This window comes from Colletotrichum godetiae, assembly GCF_030913485.1.
Source record: "Colletotrichum godetiae strain CBS 193.32 chromosome Unknown BDP55scaffold_34, whole genome shotgun sequence".
Classification (NCBI taxonomy): domain Eukaryota; kingdom Fungi; phylum Ascomycota; class Sordariomycetes; order Glomerellales; family Glomerellaceae; genus Colletotrichum; species Colletotrichum godetiae.
The window spans coordinates 51,076-72,205 of record NW_026851282.1 but is presented as its reverse complement, the minus strand read 5'-3'; the positions used below and the strand labels follow the sequence as shown (position 1 = coordinate 72,205).

At 54.0% G+C, this 21,130-nt stretch overlaps 7 protein-coding genes across 7 annotated transcripts; 4 read left to right on the top strand and 3 right to left on the bottom strand.

Moving 5' to 3' along the window:
- The first annotated feature begins 15 nt into the window (after positions 1-15).
- On the top strand, positions 16-4,673 carry BDP55DRAFT_234363 (PXA domain-containing protein). Its single transcript, XM_060566171.1, has 2 exons — positions 16-4,089; positions 4,157-4,673. The coding sequence occupies exons 1-2, from the start codon at positions 170-172 to the stop codon at positions 4,209-4,211; spliced, it is 3,975 nt and encodes a 1,324-aa protein (XP_060426913.1). The 5' UTR covers positions 16-169; the 3' UTR covers positions 4,212-4,673.
- Positions 4,674-7,699: 3,026 nt separating this feature from the next.
- Positions 7,700-9,381, top strand: BDP55DRAFT_634422 (uncharacterized protein; the record flags this gene model as incomplete). The annotated part of the gene is made up of 5 exons (XM_060572662.1): positions 7,700-7,751; positions 7,812-7,940; positions 8,095-8,267; positions 8,669-8,902; positions 8,959-9,381. The coding sequence occupies 5 exons, from the start codon at positions 7,700-7,702 to the stop codon at positions 9,379-9,381; spliced, it is 1,011 nt and encodes a 336-aa protein (XP_060426912.1).
- A 347-nt stretch (positions 9,382-9,728) lies between these two features.
- Positions 9,729-11,441, bottom strand: BDP55DRAFT_614872 (peroxisomal biogenesis factor 11). The gene is made up of 2 exons (XM_060571249.1): positions 10,461-11,441; positions 9,729-10,387 (listed from the first exon to the last, which is right to left on the bottom strand). Exons 1-2 carry the CDS (start codon positions 11,000-11,002, stop codon positions 10,225-10,227), a joined length of 705 nt encoding a protein of 234 aa, XP_060426911.1. The 5' UTR covers positions 11,003-11,441; the 3' UTR covers positions 9,729-10,224.
- Positions 11,442-12,973: 1,532 nt separating this feature from the next.
- On the top strand, positions 12,974-14,743 carry BDP55DRAFT_234542 (fructose-1,6-bisphosphatase). Its single transcript, XM_060566172.1, has 3 exons — positions 12,974-13,342; positions 13,398-14,179; positions 14,238-14,743. The coding sequence occupies exons 1-3, from the start codon at positions 13,218-13,220 to the stop codon at positions 14,366-14,368; spliced, it is 1,038 nt and encodes a 345-aa protein (XP_060426910.1). The 5' UTR covers positions 12,974-13,217; the 3' UTR covers positions 14,369-14,743.
- Positions 14,744-14,770: 27 nt separating this feature from the next.
- On the bottom strand, positions 14,771-15,913 carry BDP55DRAFT_557481 (uncharacterized protein; the record flags this gene model as incomplete). The annotated part of the gene is made up of 3 exons (XM_060569699.1): positions 14,771-15,065; positions 15,168-15,504; positions 15,565-15,913. 3 exons carry the CDS (start codon positions 15,911-15,913, stop codon positions 14,771-14,773), a joined length of 981 nt encoding a protein of 326 aa, XP_060426909.1.
- A 489-nt stretch (positions 15,914-16,402) lies between these two features.
- On the top strand, positions 16,403-17,595 carry BDP55DRAFT_730918 (homoserine dehydrogenase; the record flags this gene model as incomplete). The annotated part of the gene is made up of 2 exons (XM_060579761.1): positions 16,403-16,439; positions 16,535-17,595. 2 exons carry the CDS (start codon positions 16,403-16,405, stop codon positions 17,593-17,595), a joined length of 1,098 nt encoding a protein of 365 aa, XP_060426908.1.
- BDP55DRAFT_671329 (complex I intermediate-associated protein 30) lies at positions 17,588-18,939 on the bottom strand. Its single transcript, XM_060575447.1, has 3 exons — positions 18,527-18,939; positions 17,974-18,417; positions 17,588-17,921 (listed from the first exon to the last, which is right to left on the bottom strand). The coding sequence occupies exons 1-3, from the start codon at positions 18,568-18,570 to the stop codon at positions 17,735-17,737; spliced, it is 675 nt and encodes a 224-aa protein (XP_060426907.1). The 5' UTR covers positions 18,571-18,939; the 3' UTR covers positions 17,588-17,734.
- Between the last annotated feature and the right edge of the window lie 2,191 nt (positions 18,940-21,130).

Below are 21,130 nucleotides of genomic sequence, written 5' to 3'. Positions count from 1 at the left end.
ATAGGAAGGGCCCCACCGAGACTCACCTTATGCAGCCGACCCTGCGGCGCACCCGCAGCAACGGTAAGAGCGCTCGCCAGAGCCGCTAAGTAACCTTGGGTCAGTGCCTACCCTGCTATGCATAGTACACAGGATACCTCCTAGGTTGAGGTACCAAACAGCAGGTAAGATGAGGTCAGGTACACTTCACCGAGGTACATGCCCAGCTAAGTGCTCTCTCACCTCCCAAGCACCGGGAACAAGCGTCCAACGGTCACACCTCAACATCATCCGCCATCCACCATCCACACGTGTCTCTCGACCCGCACCCTCACGTCCCCTGAAATCGATAAGGCCCAGCCAAGCCGACCTGCTTCTTTCCTCCAAACTTCCCGACCCAGCAGCTCCCGAGAGTACCGCGATTTTCGACGACGTACGATGTAGCGACAGCCTATCGCCCCTCAAAACCGATCTGGATATGGCCCTGCAAGGAAGAGAACTGATCCTTGCCGCCATCACATGCTTCATAGCCTGGGGCTATGCTGTTAGCTGGGTCCCGGTCTTGAGATGGGTAGGATATGCCTTGGTTGGAGGAGTCATCTTGACTGTCGTCGCCTTTCTCGCCCTCATCCTCGTTACGTCGCGCGGCTTCGGGCGCGGTTTGCGACACCGATCCCCGCGTCCAAATGGCCCTGCATTCCTCGCACCCAAAGTCTGGGCCCGACAGGTCTCAAGCCTTCAAACACGACAGGCTTACACGAAAGTCGCCCTCGACCCCAACTCTAAACGGATATCCAAAGCTCTCGACGATCTGCTCGAACTCATCATACGGGACTTTGTTAGCTCGTGGTATTCCAACATCAGCAAGAACCCAGTCTTCTCCAACGAGGTCGATAAAGCTGTGCGCGATGCCCTCATCAACATCCGCGAACGCCTCCTGGAGCTCGACCTCGTCGACATCGTCACCACCCGAGTCGTACCGATGCTCAACGCCCATTTCCGCGATTTCTACGAGGCTGAGCGAGCCGTCCGAGGGAAGAAACTCAATCGATCGGTGACGGAATCGGAGGAGCTCGATCTCGCAATCGCCTCCAAATACAAGGATGGAAAGCTTCATCCCGCAGCTTCGTTGTCATTCCCTGACACAAAGCTTGTGCAACAAGATTACTTGCGAAAGATGGTGTCTGGGATTCTGCCAAAAGTCCTACCGCCAAACATGCTTGCTAGTCGAGCCGTCTCGAGCATCATCCGGGAGATCGTTGCTTGCGCTGTGCTCTTTCCTGTTATGCAAATCCTAGCCGAGCCCGATACCTGGAATCAAGTCATGGAAAACTACGGGCGTTCAATGTTGCAAGATCGGTCGACAGTACGGAAGCTCAGGGCGGCGTTGGATCAACATGCTTCTCCAGTGCCGAGGTCGGGAAAGGCTGCCATTATACCCCGTCTCTCGCCCACCGATAGCGAGAGAAAGTTCGAAAAGTTCATTCGCGCAATACGGAAAGTCAGCAATCTCTCGGATGCCAGGCGATTGCGGAGCGAGGTTGCGAGCCAGTTGAAGCGGGATTCCTTGGAGGAAAACCAAGATCAGGTCTACCTCAGACGACTTGAAATGGGCAAGCGACTACTGGAAGAACGCGTCCAGCTTCTTGCTGCCGGTGGAAGTCGACAGTCCTCTGCGACTTTGCCTGCCCGCCCTTCTGGTGTTCCCCAGGCACCCTCAAAGCTCGAGCATGCAACTCTTGTTGACCTGCTCCGGGATGCTTCAGGCTTATCGTACTTCATGGAGTTCATGGACCGTCACCACATGATGCCTCTGGTCCAATTTTGGCTAGTCGTTGATGGCTTTCGCAATCCTTTGGAGGACGAGGGTCAAGACGACGAGCATCTGCCGTCTAATCTACCAATGTGGACGGATTCTGACCGTGAGGATTTGGGCCAGATCGACCATGCATATCTCTCTAAGCCGGAACTAAAGGTCTCAAAAGCTTCTCGAGATGAAGTTCGCGCTTTCTTGAGCGCCGGCAAGAAGGCTACTCCCGAACAGTACTACAGAGCTCGCAGAGCAATCTTGAGGGCCCAGACAGCTGTCTTGGACGCGATGCAAGCTCAATATTTCCAGGCCTTTAAGAAGTCTGATCTCTTTTACAAGTGTTTGGCCGCAGAAGAAGCGTCAGCAAGAATCGTACCACTCCCCGCTGCAGAGCCGTCAGCATCTATTCCATCACACCCACCGACGCATCGGAGCTCCCATTCCTTCCAATTCAAGCCAAGCCCTGTCTCCCGTATAGCCCCTCGGCTAACACGCCCACTCTCAAGGCGAGCTGGATCTGCATCGGACTTGGCCAGCCTGACGCTCAACGGGAACGGGTCCGAATCCCTTTCCAAGCAACGCCGTTCTTTCGAGGAAGATGTTTCGACCCCGCTGTTTGACGACGACGATTTTGATCAGGATGGCATGATGGACTCGGTCGCTAGTCTCGACCAGGACGCAGGCAAGCCTCCTGTGCTAGATACGAACGTGGTACAAGCAATGGAAGAAGCTTTGAACAACATCATGGAGGATAACCGGCCGCAAACGGCTGAAGAGTTTCGAGAATCACTGTTCGGGGCGGATGATCAAGTCGACCGGTCAAGTCTATTTTCTGGAGACAATGAATCCCTCCGCGGATCACTTGAAATGCCAAGACCTGCAGCTTCCTCCAAGGAAATCGACAAACCAAGCTTGGCATCCCTTGGCCTCGTTAGTGCGGCATCTCGCATTGGAGTGTTTGTGGATGACGATCTTTTTGGTGATGAGGAGAAGTACCTCTCTGACGAACGAGATGATCCAGAGGAAGAGACGAAAGGCGATGTGGAGGACGAAATCCAAGAGGCAGCTCCAGGTGACCTTGGACTAGCAGAAGCTATTACGGCGTTGTCCAACGACATCGACCGCCTCATTGCACAAGATGCTATAGTCGAGTCACTGACGAAGAAGGCGGACCTCACCAACAACACGGCCGAGCTTCGTATCCTGCGGAAATCCAAGGCGAGTCTGCAACGCGAGATCCGTCGCAAAGAACTTCAAAGGCAACAATACGTTGTTCAAGAGAGCGACAACAGCTTGTACGGGCGTTCGACGATCAAGATCAAGGCCATCCAAGTGGGCAAGGAAGATGATGGGAGGGAGTTCGCCCTATATGTGGTCGAGGTGCAAAGAGATGCTGGCGAGAAGATGCCAGCCGCGACATGGATGGTTACTCGCCGGTATAGCGAGTTCCATGAGTTGCACCAGAAACTTCGCTCAAGATATCCGTCTGTTCGCAATCTTGAATTTCCCAGGCGAAGGATGGTTATGAAGTTCCAGAGTGAATTTCTTCGCAAACGACGGGACGCCCTTGAGAAATATCTCAAAGATCTTCTTGGGCTTCCAGAGGCCTGCAGGAGTCGGGACTTGCGAGCATTCTTGTCACAAAGTGTGATAGCGCAAGGTCAAGACCTTGTTGATCGCGAGGACAAGAAAGACATGATTACAAGGTTTTATGACTCCGTTACGGATGGAATGGAAGACATCCTAGGCAACATTCCCGTCTTGGATCAGTTATCTGTGGCTGGTCAAAATCTCATTGCGGCAGCCACCAACCAGCTGAACGCTATGCCACTGCCTGTCAACGAGGACGGTGTCAGCGCTGCCGAGGCCGAGGCTGAACTGAACGCCTTCGAGAACAAGGAGCTGGAGTCTTTCATCAAACCTATCTGCGACATCTTTCTGGAAGTCTTTGAACTCAATCGAGGCAACAACTGGCTTCGAGGGCGTGCTGTGGTGGTTGTCCTTCAACAGCTACTAGGCGGCACGATTGAGCGCAAAGTTCGAGACAATGTCAAGATGCTCGTGCAGGAAGATGCCATCATCAAGTATATTGCCCTACTCAGGGATAGCATGTGGCCCGGCGGTGAAATGAATAAGAACAAGCAACCGAGGACGGCATCAGAGAAGAAGAAGACGAGAACAGAAGCCAGCTTGATGTTGGCTACTCTTATACCCGACCTAGCAGGAAGCGTTGTCGGAAGAGTAAATGCTCAAGCAGCCAGCCGGCGTGTGTTTGCAACCTTCAATAATTCGAGACTCAAGTAAGTTGTTGATCCGAAGCTGAAATGCCGTTGGTTGTCATATGGCTAACAAGAAGTCTGTTCTCAGCGCACACTTGGCGTTTACGTTCATGGATGAACTGGTGGAAACTTTGTTTGGTTAAGACGCGCTGGGTTTTCTTACTTGGTCAATTCGATACCATTCGGATGCGCTGACAGATGACGCGGCGTATTGTCCGCTGGGAGTACGATCATTCAGCCCAACCCGGCATATGTCGGAGACGATTATGAGGTTGCATGAGCAGGCGTCTGGTTTATTAATTCTTCGTCCGGGACTACGTACATACACACTCACGAAAGGAAAGAGGAAGGTGGACGGGCCAAGAAGCGGCAAATAATGCAAAAATCCAGACGGGAATTTACTCACGGAAAGATATAATGAAGCGACGAGAGGTACGAAACTGTATCCATCACGAGGTCTACGGGAGAGTAGACAATTCGTCAAGAATCGCGATGGATTCGAGCTATAGTCAAGTACGTAAAATCACATGGAGAAGCTAGGCAGAAGCCCCCTTTTCACTCACTGGTGACAATTCTGAAGATGTGAGCCAGCCCGCGGATGCGCAACTTGCACACAGCCCAGGGGCGGTTGGATCTGAAGTTTCTATCAGCGAGGGCAATGATCCAGATTTGCTTCACGTTGACAGACAAGTGAGCAGAGGGAAGGGGGGGGTTTTAGTGGAATAGGAAGAGCAGAGGCGCTCCCTGTTACAGGACCAGGTCGGATACGGGTGAGGATGGATTTCTTTGCTGGGTTATGAGTTTCGAGGCCAGGCTGACCTCGGGTTTCGGGATTCCACAATCCCTGGGAGCGGACGCCTCGATTGAGGTCTTGGTGACTAAGAACATTTAGTGTTACTCATGGATGTCTTGGTCTGGTCACTGGCGGCTCACAATGAGTTGGGTCGAGTTGACTTTAGCATACATCGGATTATCGAGCTTTCGGGGGGCGACAACTTTCTAGGAATTGACTACGATCAGTCTGCAGAGTATCAGATGTACCAGTGTAGGTAGTGTAATCAGATGGCATGCATGCGACCGACTCGCTCTCTAATGTCATCCCTGATTTGCCATGGGTAGCTGTTGCGGGAGGGAGGGTGGAGAGTGGTGGAAGTTGGTTGGTCGCACACAGTCTTAAAAGTATGAGGGAGAGTCAGCCTGCTGCAGTATCCGAACGATCTTGGCATACTTGGCTCCTTGCCATTGATCTTCCGATTTTCCTCATGGTCACTGTAATCTCGGCTTGTTTTTTTTTGTCTTTCTTCGAATGTGACTATGAATTGAGACTTTGCCTAGTGTCGATTGACCTATTGCGGGTTGGTGAAACGGACAGGTCCTGGGACAGCCTGGACTTGGTTACCAGATGCAGCGGGTCGCACGGGATAAAGGGGGTGTCTGGGCACCGGGGGTGTCACCGATCTGGAAACGAGGTCGCCCGGTCTATGTATCTCTGTTGTCTCTATCTCTCGCTGAGAATTCCTTATGGGAACCGAATAAAACCACTCGTGGATCCCGTATTCACTTTGTAACCAACGTGGATAAGGTACGTCGCATCCGAGGTCCGGCAGGGCAGGGCGATGTTGGAAGTCGGAATAGGACCGAAGCCAAGAGGAGGTTGTTATCCTTGACGGAGATCTTCCTTATTTCGTTCCCTCTCTGTTTTGGGACCTTTAGGGGAGTTTGAAGTTGCGCCGGCGACTCCTCCCTTACTTCCTCCTCTCCTCGGACAGTGGAATCCATTGAAGAAGTAAAAGAAATTAAAGCTGGAGAGAAGAAGGAGGAGGAGGAGGAGGAGAAGCGCCACAGGGACCGTTGGAGCTAGCCACAAGTGACGGCCTTCAAACTGAAGAGTGTCAGATTCGACGTGCATGAGCTAGCCGGGAATTGGAATGCCTTTCTTTTAGCCGGGATCGATGACCAAGTACAAATAGGTACATGTAGAGCGTCTTTCCCTGAATCAGTCGCAAACATGAGCTGTTGTGAACACTATGGTTCACGAAAACTGACAGCCCTCCTTACCATAAGATTCCTGATGAAATAGACTCGTGGAGCCGAATAGAAGCTTGATCGGATGAAAGCGAGCCCTCGGGCATGATGTTCCCCTTTCGTAGACCCTGGTCTAGCGAGGTTCCCGTACCTGAGCCGGGTGAGCGCGATGTAACTGATTTTTGCAAAACGGCAAGGTACCATCCTCGAGCTCAAATATCCAACAAGCTAGAGGCTTCAGATTTCATTTTCCCGAAATATGCATGCGATACGTGTCGTAGCAGACAAGTCGTTGAAAGGAGATCCTTATCCTTAAACTCAGTGCTCACGTGCAAGAGCTCTAGCTAGAAATGGATGGGTATTTTAAGTGATGGAGGGAAACAAGGCATTCGCTCTTCTGCCACTCTGTGCAGTACGTACTCCGTATGGATAAAAGAACCTGTGTTCAGGTATCCGTACTCCGTACTCCGTACCTTCTTAGAATGAAGTTCCCTACCTTACCTCAGGTTCCCACCATTGTCAGGTACGAACCAGGATCATGAAAGTTGAGGAGACGGAATCAAACGCGATCATTGGCTGATTCTACCTCTAGTCCGGGGGGCAGGCGCTCTCCTCAAAGGTACCTTGGGACACCAGAAACAGAAGGCCGCAGCTGTGCTCTGGGGCCCGGCTGGCGGCCCATCACACACTTAGGTTCAATCTTCTCCTCCTCGCCTCCCCTCTAGGCCCATGTCTGTTTCTCTTTTTCGCTCCACCCTCCTTCTTTTCGAATTCAAAGCTCCTGTTGGCTTCCCTGCTCCTTCTTTTTTTCCATTCAAGAGGAAAAGGAAGAAATCAAGCTCTTCCTCTTCCTCTTCGTCCTGCCTTGCCTACTCCGTAACCCGTACTGGATCGCAAGGAACATAGGTTCTCAAAGGTACCCGCTATTTGTACAGTGGAACATTCGCAGAGGTAAGGAACTTCCATGACCGCCTGCCCAAGGTACCCTTAGCTACCTGAGGTACGGGTGCCAAGCAATATCAAATACCTTTGCCTGACCACCACACACCTGCCTCTCTCTCTCTCTCTCACTTTGTCCCATTCTCCTCAAACCACCACAACCATAACCATTCCAAAACCCCTCCTCTTCCTTCTCTCCCGGCTCCCGCGCCTTCGTCCTCTCACACAGTCAGATTCTCTTTCTGCTCCGACCAATCGCGACTCGACCGATCGGGTCAGCGTCAACATTCCGGTCCTCATAATCTCCCCACACTCCAAACGCCCCCATCGATTCTCAATTCCCCTCTCGCATACGTCGAACGACGACTAGACCAGGCATCTCGTCTTCTTGAATCGTCAGTATACCCGATTTCTTGCGCTTCAACCAAACTGGCCTCTACCGTCGGAGCCTCCCCCTTCCCGGCCTAGTCGCCCGAATCTTCGCCTTCGCAGCTATTCCAATAGTACTGCGCCGGAAACCCTTTGGACACATTCTCCCTGCCCGGTTTGCGGACCATCGCCACCGCGAATCCTCTCCCATCCAGGCCGGAATCTTGGGCCAACTTTTGTTTCTATCCACGACCGACCCTGACTGTTTTCCCAAGGACGCATCACATTTATCGCCAATATGACCGAGGTATCCTCCACCAGGCTGTACCTGGGAAACCTCCCTCGCAATGGTGAGCTCAGCCTTGCGCATCGCCCGGCGCGTTCTTGTCGCAACCTGCTAACCTTCGCAGCCACCAAGGCTGATGTCGAGGCCCATTTCGCGACCCATGGCACTGGCGAAATCACTGAAATAAAGCTCATGAACGGATTCGGATTCATCGAGTACAAGGATGCCATGGATGCTCGCGATGTTGTTCCTGGTAAGTCGCCCCTAGCTGTTGTTACTATTGCGACTATACCTATTACCCTGTTGCTGACTTCTTCTCTGCCCAGCCTTCCGTATGTCGTATTGCGCCGTTCCACCATTCAACGATATCCCTTCACTTCTGGTGCGCTAACCATAGCGTTGAAAAGATGGATCCGACTTCATGGGCGAACGCTTGACTGTACAATTTGCCCGTGGAACCCGTCACAGGGAGGGCGGCAGTGCCGGTGGCTTTGGCAACAATGAGCGCGCTCCTCCCAGGCCTCGCCGCACTCCCCACCGAATGCAGATTACGGGACTTCCCACCGATACCAGTTGGCAGGTCTGTTGCTCTCTCCCCATTCTCTAAGCTGGATTCCCGGATTCCCTTCTCTTATGCGCCTGAGGCGCGCCTGGACCTTCATCGTACCCTTCGAGGTGGACTGTGGACTGTGGACTTTTCGGCATGCTGTGTAGCCTCAGCTCCAAGCCATCGGCGGCCTGTCAGTCGACTAGTCCGGACCGTGCTGCGCTCCTGAAACTTGCTTTCCCAAGTCCATGGCCGTTTCTTTGAATCGGCGCGGGCCTGCCAAAGCAGCGACGGAACTCCAATGCCGGACGACACCACTCCTGGCTTCAATCCCATTGGCTTGCCGCCGACTGGTCTATGAAACTTGGATCATCAGCCCTCTTCGGCCCATCTTACCGATCCTGGACACCAACTTACATGGATTCTGGATATAGGACCTCAAAGACTTTGCTCGTCAGTCCAGCCTTGACGTTGTCTACTCGGAAACGCCTCGCGACGGCAACGGGCGCGGGTATGTTACCCTCAATCCATTACTTGCAATCGTGCGTTTGCTGACCAAGAAACCAATCAGCTTCGTTGAATTCGAGACTGCGGCGGACTTGAGAACCGCCGTAGAGAAGCTTGATGGCCGAGAATTCAAGGGAAGCCGCGTCACCTGTATAGCAGACGTAAGCGAAAGTAGATAACTGATGGTGAGAGGACGTTTATACTCACGTATTACCAGACACAACCGGACATGCCGCCTCGCGGCGACATGCGCAGCGGCGCTCGGTCTCGTTCGCCCGGCGGCGGCCGTCGACCCTACCCGCCTCCAGTGGACGACTACGACCGACGTGGTCCCCCGAGAGGCTACAGTCCACGCCGAGATGGTTATCGCGAGGGATACCGTGAGCGTAGTCCCCGCCGCGAGTACTATGACGAGCGTGCTCGTTACCGCTCTCCTCCGCGTCGCCCCATGGACGATTATCCCCCTCCGCGAGGCCGTTACGACGATCCTTACAGGCGGGATTACCCCCCGCCACCCGACCCCTATGTCAACGGCAGAGGGCCGTACGACCGCCCTCCCAGAGACTTCCCTCCTAGGGAAGCAGGTTACCCGCGTGATGGGTACCCTCGCGAGTATGAACGTGGTGGCCGTTACTGGTAACTCACTCCTGCTCATAAACTTGCCTCATAGGGGCTGTCCTTGACTCTGAATAGATCCTGGAAGCACCTCCACTTCAATGGCTCAAGCCAGATTGGTAAATATCAATAACAACAAGCGGTGTTCCGTGGTAGTGGGATGAGGTAGTTTGCTCGTCACGCAGACGTCCCAGGCTTGTTCCAAATTGCGATTTCTGTCAAAGCATCATCAACAACATAGCTGCGGATGCAACAATGTAGGGTCCGTTAAGATCAGGAGGGGGAAAATGCCGAGTGCCTGATGTATATTGTACGATTACATGCATGGATATCCATCAAAAATGAATAGGCGTATCCGCCTTATGAGCACAAAATCTTGGTCTTTCGAGACTGGCTTTCAGATTGATTAACAATGGCATCTCTATTGAAGCCGGACGCTCAGGGTTTCTACCGGATCCACTATGGCGGCTGAGGGTGGTCCAGACACTTGCCATCACAAAGTGCAATACATGTTATCCATTCGTAGATACCTTGAATATTCGATGATGATGAAAGAGGTTTACTTGGTATCCAAGCCGACTGTCATGTCCGCATCGACAGCGGGGAGTACCTAGCAGTCTGCCTACCTTGTCCCGCCCATCATGGCACCATGCCTACAGCCCAGGCTAGGAACATTCCGAACGCCCAAAAGATTTCAAAAGCACTGCCTCAAATAAGCTCAATCATCTCCCTCCTCTCACTCTTCAACGCAGTAGACAGGTACAAATACCAGTCGCTCCGACGACGCATCTCGTTATCCGACATACAGCACAATTATCACAAGCATACATATACAACGCACGGCCCTTCCTTCGATGCGACAACGCGATTATGCCGTCTTCTTCCACTGGGTATACACGCCAATCAAACTGCTTACGGTACCAGCGAGGCCGACAAGACCGTCATCGAAGTTGGCCCATGCGAGGGCAGAGGTGGGGACGGTCAAGTCGCAGAGGTCGGAGATAAGTTGCAGGCGGCCCGCGGCGCGCTCACTGTTGTTTCTTGTCAGCTTGCTGTTGCTAGAGCACGAGAAGTGCATTCAAGGGGCGAACTATAGGAACGTACATTGCTATTCTCTTAGCCTCGACGACACCCTCGCCCTCCTTCTTGTCGACCTTGGCCTCGCGCTGCTGGAGACGGTAGAGGGTGTAGGTCTGGGCGACGACGCTGAAGATGATGCCGATGGCCCAGAAGCGGTAGGCCTCCTTTTGCAGCCTCTTTGCACCCTCCCACTTCTTGATGCCGGCGGCGTCGAGGACGGTGGCGGCGTCGAAGGTGAGGTAGCCGGCGTAGCCCAGCTGGCGGCCGACGGCGGCGTAGCGGAGGACGGGGTCCATTGTTTTCGCGTCGGATGCGACGGCGGCGGCCTTGAAGTGCTCGACGTTTTTGCCGATGCGCATGATCTTGCGGGTCAGGCCGAACTGCTTCTTGATGGCGTCCCAGGGGGCAATTTCGGCCTTGGAGCCATTGGTGCGGAAGAGGTACCAGGCGTAGAAGCGGGCAAAGTACTGGAGGGTGCGGAGGATCTTGTCGCGGCCGACGGTGGTGGCTACGAACTTGTTGTAGTGCGATACGGACGGGTGGTAGATGAGGGCGTCGGCGACCATGTTGGGCGGTGTTCTGGTTCTGATGGGGGTATTAGAAATCACTGGATGAAATGGATGGGCGATGCGCGATGAAGATTGGTATGTGGTGGATTAGATGGTGTTTTGCTGGATTATGGAGGTCTTTTTTTTAGATGGGGAAGCAGGCGTAAGATGGATGTGTGGGCTGGTCTTCACGCGGAGGTTGTAGTTCTCAAGTATGGTATCGAAATGGCAATAGGTAGTCTTATCGGGGGTGGTGCGGTTTAGAGAGAAGTATTGGGCAAGCCGACCGGCTCAAAGAACGAGCTGCCACATGCCGAGGTCCGCCAAAGAACCCGAGACATCGCCAGAGCTGGGGTGCTTGGGGTTATTCCTCTGGCAGACTGCTGGGGCACAGGGAGACAGACCTGGAGGACGTGCAGCCGGGCAGCTGCAACATACCTCAGCAAGAGCGACCAACAGGAGCCGGGGTGCGGAGAAGGCTCTCACGTGCCTGAAGACTTTCTGCTCTCTCTCAGTGTCTTCGCACTAAGGGACGTTTTAGGCCCGGTCAGCTTAGCTAATGAAATGGGGCAGCTCGCAGGGGAAATTGGGTGACCCGTGACAATTGACGGCAGTACATTTTACCCAAGGCCCAAGGGGCCAGTCATCAGCAACTTATATCTCAATTACAAAGTGCCCATGGATAGTTTCCTTGGAGGCCAAGGTAAGGTAGGTAGGTAACCAGCACGCCAGGGGCCTTGGCCACGCCTGATAATGAAACGTTGAAGCCTTTTTCTTTTGGTTCTTTATCATTTTTCAGTCACGAGCAACCAAATACTCCTCTCCATGAGGTAAGGTACGGATATTGGATCTTCCTCTCCACATCCAGTATGGAGAGGCTGAACTCCCATGACTACACAATGACTAGTTTTTCCTCCTATGGTAATTGGAAGCAGTGGGTTCCCGGATAACCCCTTGTCGTTCCCAATCCATCACACTTCTCGTGTCTTTCTGTTTCCATCTGGCACCAGGAATCGCAGTGACTTCTCGCTTCATCCATGCCCCACCCCGTCGGTCCTGTCAAACCCAACTAAGGAGCATACGTAGTAATACGGACAAAGTCAACACCTGCTTCTTCACATCGAGGAGATGTGTAAACCACGGATATCACTCAGAACTTCCACATCAAGGAGGGAGAAGCCGTGAGCGCAAACAGCGGAACACAGAGACATCATCAATACATATCCGTCCAATCCAACGGCTTGAAAAGCAAGAAAGGTGCGAGGGTCCAGAATACATTCATCCCATCACCCGCATGATGTCACCCCGTCCATCGGTCATGTCTTATCCGCCGTCCTTCTCTGCCGCTCCTCTACCTGTTCTTCTCCTATCGCCGAAAGAGTTGCCCCCTTCCAGAGCGAGCCCCTCCCCCTCGACGCGAGTTGTTAGTGTTGCTAAGTTGGCGTTGCCCACACAAAGGTGCCCCCCGCCCCCGCCAAAGGCAAGGTTCTCTGTTCCAGCCCAGCCGCCCTTTCAGAGTCTCTTGCCAGAAGCCACCCGTAGACTGCCGCAGCCATCGTGTGTGCTCGCTGCACACCGCGCCGAGGGTTTCCGAGAAATCCTCGAGGGGCGCCTTGCGTCCTCTGCTTGTTGCGCCCGCGTCCCCATGTCTCGGGTTCCCCTCGGCCGGAGGTGCCTGCGGTTGGCTCCACTTTGTCGTGGTGACTCGGGATCGAGCGCGATAATAGGACGTGTGGCCCTGTGATAGCCGTATGCCGAACTGAGGGGCATTTTCCCATGGCTGGGCCATGGACCATGTTTTGCCCATGGGCCATGAGAGGACCCCTTGGTACACACACGAGAGCTTCCGGCAACGCTGATGAATGAAGTCTCAGGTAATTACCTAGTAATAGTCCATGCCCGGACTACAAACAAGATCGCTTTTCCTTCAATCTCTCCTTCGTGATCCCATCTCTTGACTACTCTCCTCTCTCTCTCTCTTTCTCCCTTCTCCCTCCCTCCTACAACATTCATCTTCCATCTTCTATCCTTCGGCTTAAATCCCGAACCATTGTGTCAGTGCGCAACACTCTTTGTTAGAGCTCCCGTGAACCCCGCCATCGCAAGTGTCAACCCCTCGTCCTCCATTGGAATTATTCCGTAAGTTCTTCGTCTGTTTACAAGCAATCCAGGCCATCCTACTGCACCAGTGATAGCTAAGACTCGATATTGGAAGCCCAAAATCTAGCCCATCATGTCGGCCTACACAACGAACGCCGGTGAACAAGAGACCGAGAAGATCAACACCAACATTATCACCTTGACCCGTTTCCTGACGGAAGAGCAAACTAAGCACAAGGAAGCCACCGGAGATTTTACGTGGGTACCCTACGACCTTCCAACCCCTCGTGATAGCTTCTAACAATGGTTCTAGTCTTCTGTGCCACGCCCTGCAATTCTCCTTCAAGTCCATCGCATACTACATCCGCCGAGCTACCCTGGTCAACCTGACGGGTCTGGCCGGTTCCTCCAACATCACGGGCGACGACCAAAAGAAGCTCGACGTCATCTCCAATGACCTCTTCATCGAAGCCATGAGATCCTCCGGCCGATGCGCCCTGCTCGTGTCAGAAGAGGAGGAGGAAATCATCTTCTTCAAGGACGCCACCGGCGCCCGCTACGCCGTCGCCTGCGACCCCATCGACGGCTCCTCCAACCTGGACGCCGGTGTCTCCGTCGGCACAATCTTCGGCATCCACAAGCTGCCCGAGGGCTCCACCGGCACAAAGGAGGACGTCCTCAAGCCCGGCTCCGAGCTGCTGGCCGCCGGCTTCACCATGTACGGCGCCTCGACGCAGCTCGTCCTCACCATGAAGGGCGGGACCGTCAACGGCTTCACTCTCGACAACGGCGTCGGCGAGTTCATCCTCACCCACCCGGACATGCGCCTGCCCCAGGCCCGCGCCATCTACTCGGTCAACGAGGGTAACTCGCTCTACTGGGAGGACAGCACCAACAACTACTTCAACTCGTTGAAGACGCCGCAGGAGAACGGCAAGCCGTACAGCGCGCGGTACATTGGTTCCATGGTGGCTGACGCCTACCGCACGTTGCTGTACGGTGGTGTCTTTGCCTACCCGGCGGATAAGAAGAGCCCCAAGGGCAAGCTTCGCATCCTGTACGAGTGCGCACCCATGGCGTTGGTATTTGAGAATGGTTAGTAGCAGACTACGTACACCAACGTTTGATTACAGCTTGCTAACGCACATCACAGCCGGTGGCCAAGCGGTAGACAGCCAAATGAGGAGAATGCTGGACGTCGTCCCCGAGGGCATCCACGACAGGGCTGGAATCTTCATGGGCAGCTTCGACGAGGTTGAGAAGGTTAAGAAGTTCCACCAGTAAACTGTGTGTATTGCTGGGAGACCGACTGGTGTGTCCTCGTGCTACAAACCATCCAACACCAAAAATGTGGGAGAACACGGCGCATTTCATGATTTACTGAAACCCGGCGGGTGGTTTATTCTTCTTTAATGTGGGCGCTTTGGGACAAATGCGATGAACATAAGGATCGCTGGCTACGTGCCAAGGAGGGATCGGATTGAGAATTCCCTGTTGCAAGCTCAAGTGTAATTATCTGGCCGTAGATCGTAACCTTGAGTTGGCCAGGAATTGGATATGCATTGAATGAATTACAGGTTTGAGTGACGTAAAGCAGATGAACCCGCCAACTATTGAGTATTTCCAAACCACCAACAAGTTTATTGAACACGGGCATGTCCGCGATCGTACCACGATGCTCTCCACCTAGAAGATCTTGGGGAACAACTTTGGTGTGTTCTTCTTCCACTCTTGATAGTCCTTGCGGTCACCGTAGCGCTTGTCGTACTTCTTTTCGCTCATGGGCACTCCGGACACCTTGAGGAGAAGGAAGCTGACGAAGGCCGGGCTCACATAGGACATGGCCATCGCAGTAATTGGTCCGGTGACGCCAGACGACAAACCGAGTGCCAATTGAATTGGTTGCGTCACGAGGATTCCAGCGGCCGCGGTCGCGATACCGGTCCATAGTGACATCTCGCCGAAGTAGTTGGGGTATTGGCTAGAGAAAAGTGTCAGCTTTTTTCTTGTTCTCACGCCGTTTGGCAACGTCGCATGCGATGTGGTGACACGGGCAACAACCAGGTGTTACTGCGAAACATACCTGACACTCCAGAGACCCTTGGTCATAAACTCCTCATCATGGGCCTTTGCGCGCTTCTCGCGCAACCATTTGCTCTTCTGCCTGTCGGCCGTGATTTCGAAAGCGAACCCAGCGACGTAGACAAACAGACCAATGGCGTCCGTGATCTTGAAAGCGGGAAGGGAGGCAAAGGCGGCGGCGGGCACAGAGTTCAGGGCGATGACGGGCATGAGACAGAGGGAGACCCAGGTCGCTTGGGCGAACCAGGCGCCGGCAAACTTGGCTGGGGACTTTTTGATCTCGTCGAACCTAGAGTCTTTGCCTTCTTCCAAGATGCGCTGGAAGAGGTACGATCCGACTGTGGTTCACATCAGTCAGTGTTTGACGGCCACGCGCGGACAAAGGAATGGGATATTACGTCTAACAGCCCAGAAGGCGACGGCACCGCTGATGACAACCTGTCTCCAGTTGAGGGCTCCCACGCCACCCGGCTTGGTGAATGCTTCGAACAGACCAGGGAGCGGTGCCGAGCTAGCAACGGCCGACGAGTATTTGGCACGGAGGGAGGGCAGGTATAAGCTCAGAGCGGTGACGGACAGGTAGGTCAGCGACCCGGAGAAGTCGTAGAAACGTTCATTTTGGGCGAGGATTGACGGCACAGCAAAGGCCGCCTGGATCGCATACGCTGCCGAAACGGCGGGGATCAGAGTCCGGAGCAGTGGGTTCTTGAAGTTGGTGAGGTGCAGGAGGGACTGTAGTAAGGACATTGTGGATGATGGTTGTGCGAGAATATCGCCTGCTCCCTCCCACGTTGTAAGATCGGGGGACAGGTAACTCTTTATGAGCTGCCGAATCGAATTGAGCTTGCTACAGAGTCAGCCCTATGGCTTTGTATGAAGTCCACTCGGCCGAAGCTCACTCCTGGTGAGGCTGGAGTGAATGACGACACGACCTGGCCAAGGGGGGCCCAAGCTCCTTGGGCTTCGGCCTTCAGAAAGGTGCGGAATGCCGACATGCCCGTCTGCCGGATCCGGTCGCTCGGTGAGAAGGCCGGTATTTTTCTCGGTGAGTCTAACACCGACCCCGCACTCACCGAAAGATTATCGGGGTCTGAATGGCGATTTACCCCACTAAGAGCTGCCCCGCGGTCGGAGGGGCTTCGAAAATGAGTCTATTTCCTAACGTACACTTGCATGACATACTCTTTTGCAATTACATCTTCAGTCAATTGACGGTAGCACATCAAGCAATCCACAATGGCCTCCCCCAAGCAAGTCTTCATCGCCATCATTGGTAAGAATTGCCCGGTTCCAGAGACAGCCTCGGGACTCTCTTTCTTCCCACTGCACGTAGCAACGAGCTTGTGTTGACCTATTGGTGTGTTACAGGTGCTGGTGGCGTCGGAAAGTGCTTCCTGTCCCAGCTCGAGGCCTTGGCTACCCGTAGACCCTCGCCGAAGCTCAACTTGATCTACATCTCGACCAGCAAGAAGGCCCTGTACGATGCCAAGTACACTCCCACCCCCTTCGCCAGCGCCATCGAGGAACTGTCCCGCGCTTCGCAAGCGCCTCCCGCCCTCCCCCAGCTCGCCGAGTACCTCGCCGCCGCCCCGGCCAAGGTCGTCCTGGTCGACAACACCAGCTCCCAGGACGTCGCCGACGCGTACCCCGTCTTCCTCGGCAAGGGAATCAGCATCGTGACCCCCAACAAGAAGGCCTTCTCCGGCTCCTACAAGCTGTGGCAGGACATCTTCAGCGCGGCCTCGACCTCCGGCGCCAAGGTGTACCACGAGTCCTCTGTGGGCGCGGGCCTGCCCGTCATCTCGACGCTCAAGGACCTCGTCGACACGGGCGACCGCGTCACCAAGATTGAGGGTGTCTTCAGCGGCACTATGTCCTTCCTCTTCAACTCCTTCGCTCCGACATCGGGCGCCGGCGGCAAGTGGTCTGCCGAGGTGGCCAAGGCCAAGGAGCTGGGCTACACAGAGCCTGACCCCAGAGACGATCTCAACGGCCTCGACGTCGCTCGCAAGCTCACCATTCTCGCCAGACTGGCGGGTCTCCCCGTCGAGTCGCCCACCTCGTTCCCCGTCCAAAGCTTGATTCCCAAGGAGCTCGAGTCGTGCTCAAGCGGAGACGAGTTCCTGCAGAAGCTGCCCGGGTTTGACAGCCAAATGGAGGAGACCAAGGCTGCTGCGGAAAAGCAGGGCAAGGTCGTTCGCTTCGTTGGCAGCATCGACGTCGCGAGCAAGCAGGTCAAGGTTGGCCTGGAGCAGTTCGACGCATCTCACCCCATCGCTGCCCTCAAGGGTAGCGATAACATCATCAGCTTCTACACGGAACGTTACGGCAGCAACCCGCTCATCGTCCAGGGTGCGGGTGCTGGTGGAGATGTCACGGCCATGGGTGTCACGGCGGACTTGATCAAGGTGTTGGGCCAGATTGCTTAAAGCTCTATGTAGCCTCATGGAATGAAATCCACATGCCTACCCTGACGCCATGGATTGATCATCTTGAGATGTCTAAACGTAACAGTGATTTCTACCCCGCCGCAGCCTTGCCATCCGCTTTTCCAGCCACCATAGCATCTTAGGCTCGTCTATCCCATCCACAAAGCCAACCCAACCACGATGACGGCTTAACTGGTGCCGGTGCAGGTGACGCGACACGTTCCTTCTGGAACGAAACATCGGAGTCCGATGACTCGCGGCGGTTGCTGAAAGCGGCAAGGTAGCCAACGGTGAAGCTGAAATCACCCGATTGGGTTCCAAAGAAGCTGCGATGGTGTCAACAACATTCAGGGACTCCTACTTAAACGTGCATCTTACCTTCGCATCATGAAGCTGATTCTCTTGATGTTGGCAATGTCCAGTGGCTTGGCGTCAGGCTTATCCCTACCTCTGTAGGTTGCCTTGAATTGATCCCAAGGGATCTTCACTTCGCCAGCCTCGGGTACAAAGTCGAACTCCCAGCTAATTGTACTCTGGTCGCGGCCGTCCTCTCTCGGCGGGAGGATTTCATCCTTGATAGTGACTGTGTACTTCTTGGAATCGCTCTTCAAGACTTTGATGGCAAGCCCGTCATACTGACTCAAGTCCAGGTCGAGTGTGCCGAGCGTCCTCTGCGACGCAAATCCCGCTCCTCCTAGGGCGGTGATGTCCAAGTTGCCAAAGAACTCGGCCTTTTCCGGGGACTCGCAGTGCAAATGAGACTGGCTCTTACCACCACGTACTCTGTCGTCTGAATCGGTCCAGAGGCTTGAGTCCCAAGGGCTGCGGATGATGGTCAACCAGGCAAGTTCAAAAGGGGAAAGTTGTACGAGGCCGGATGGTCAGGCATGACCAGGAGCAACGCTTGTTCATCAAACTTGGGCACACTGACTTGTCACCACCGTAAAGGGAGAGCAATTTCCAGTCGGGAGGCATGATGTGCGCTTTGGCAGGTTGGCAGAACTGTGGCTATATCGGCAGTTGCACTGGGGCGTAGGTTCGGTACAGAACTGATGGCACGGAGGTTTGAGCTAGTCAATTGGCAGATAACCGGCCAAAATGGTGGTAGGATCCAACTTTTTTGCAATTGGGACGGAATTGGCTCTAGGATAGGGCTGTGTCGTGAGCGGTCGACGGCAGGCAATTGTCGTTGAAGAGCGCGAAGGATCATGACGACTTCATCTGAGCGTTCGCGAGGCTGGTGAGCTCTCGAGTGAATCCTAGCCAATAGGAGGAGTGGACAAAGGCGTGCAGCATGACCGTTCGAGTGGGTCTGAGTAGCTATTGTGGCTCAGCAGATTGGTTACCTAAGCTCCTACAGTTCATGGACTGTGGCTGTACAACGGCTGTGATGTCCATCCTTCCTCCTTCATATTGCTGCCTGCGATCAATGAACTCCCCATGGTGTCGATTTCCGTAATCGGCAAAAGGAGGTAGTGGCCTTGGAGGCGGGAATGACATGCTGATCTTTGGGTCATTGTCTCAAGTTACCGCGAATCACCGGGATGATGAGCCCATGCATTTGGAAAAGGGCGGATTGTGAGAACTTTGAATCAAGACACAGAGTGACAGACTGCGGAGATCGTCACGGCCTGTGCAGCCAAGGAGCCAGGAAGGAAGGCCGAGAAACGCTAGGGCAATTGGTACCAAGCTTCGAGCCAGCCAGTCGAGACAATTGTCTACCTACCCGTTCGGAGAGGTTGAACAAGTTTCCCTCACGGCTACCAAAGGTTTTACAAGCTAGGTCATCGGGGAGGGGGGTTACAGACTCTAGAATGCATCTGAAACTTGACTACAACCGACGATGGTTTTTTTGTTGAAAATCAAATGTTGCGGTTCAGCGCGAGTGGTGCCGGCGGCGAGCTGAGAGGGCGAGCTGGGCGAGGCCGCGAAGGCGAGCGCGAAACTCAAGTGTTTAAGATGTAATGACGAGCAAAAAGAAATCTTGGGGGTTTAGACACAAGCCTTGGGTGTGTGTGTGTGTGTTGTGTCATTGTCCCAAAGACAACTGCTGGCGCAAGAACGGCACGATGGGCTCGAGCTTCACACGTCCTCTGAGAGCTTAGCGCGAGCCAAAGTCGAAAAATAGCTGAGGCTTAACTTAATACCAGCCTCGACGGATTCGGATGACTTTTCTCGTCGTCTCAAGTTGAAAGATTCATCGCCTCGGTGCGGGGCGGTACGATGCTGCTTGGGATGATCTGGCTCACTTTCGAACTGGCGGAAACGACGATGTGAGGCAATGAAAGGGGGGTGTTCCTCGTTGCTGATGGGGTATTGACTTTGATAACCTTGTGGGGACAGAGTTGCACCTGAATAGTATGGCGTCTGTCTATCACTAATCATATTCTACTCCGTGCTCCGCAAGCTCCCCCGACCATCCCCATTATTGTAAGGCAGATCCCAAGTGCTTGTCTTGATTGCGCCCTTTGGGAAGGCATGAAAGGGCCGTGGACGGATGTTGTTTTAGCGCAGTGATGGGATTGAGGGGACGGGCGTTCGAGCTGGCGGGGGGCCATGCCTATCCCCCGTCTTCTGCCGGATCGGCTCCGAGTGTGTAACCAGGAAGATGGCGGTTCTGGGGACTCGTAACTTAGTAAGGCGGGGAGGCGGACAAGGCTTGTTCGATATTTCCTGACCTTTTTGCGGCCTAATGTGCTTCTTGGCTGAAGTCGACTTTGACGGGATGATGACGATACTAGATCTCCCCGATGAGCTTTGAGACGAAGTAAAGCGGGACAGAATTGGTTTGAATATCGGGGTAGACTGTAGGAGGTCTAGACCGTGCCTACTCAGACGCATGAGCTAACAACACATAAAGTATACAACACGCCTTAGTCAATTGCCTTCTTTTTCCGAGAAACCTTGATCCAAGACCCGGGACTTGACTGCCCCGGCGTTGTTGAGTTTAGATGGGCATTGCACCGACGTAAGGGGACTTTGGGATAGTACGTTTGCTGTCGAAGGGGTCTTAACTCCGTCCGATCTTATTCCGGCTCCGGTCCCGATTCCGTTTCCACCTACGGAAGAAAAGCCCACACAGTTGCCAACTCACCCCGATCCCCCATTTGTCGGATGATCCTTTGGGGCCACGGGGGCCTAGAAGTAGGTGTCGGTAGGCAGTCATTCTGAATCAATATGAGTAAAGTTCTGGTTATTTCAGCAGCCATCATAGCGGCGAAAGGCAAGTGTCCAACTTCGGCACCTTTCAAAACCTCGCCGACATATCCAACCCGCCGTACCAGCCTAGGCCGTGCGCAGCGTCAACGTTCGCAGTAACTAGCAAGAGCGCTACCTCTTTTAGTTTGAAGAGAGAGGGCAGAGAGTCGAAACGAGGTAGCGGGAAAGTGTTTCCTTCCTTCAGGGAGACAAGACTCTATTTAAAGGACACGCGAAAGTGAGACCTCTAGCGGCTTCCTTATGCACATTTGCCGGCACCGCGTACACAGCATTATCACAGGAACAACTGTTATCATCCTGATGGATTGCACAACTC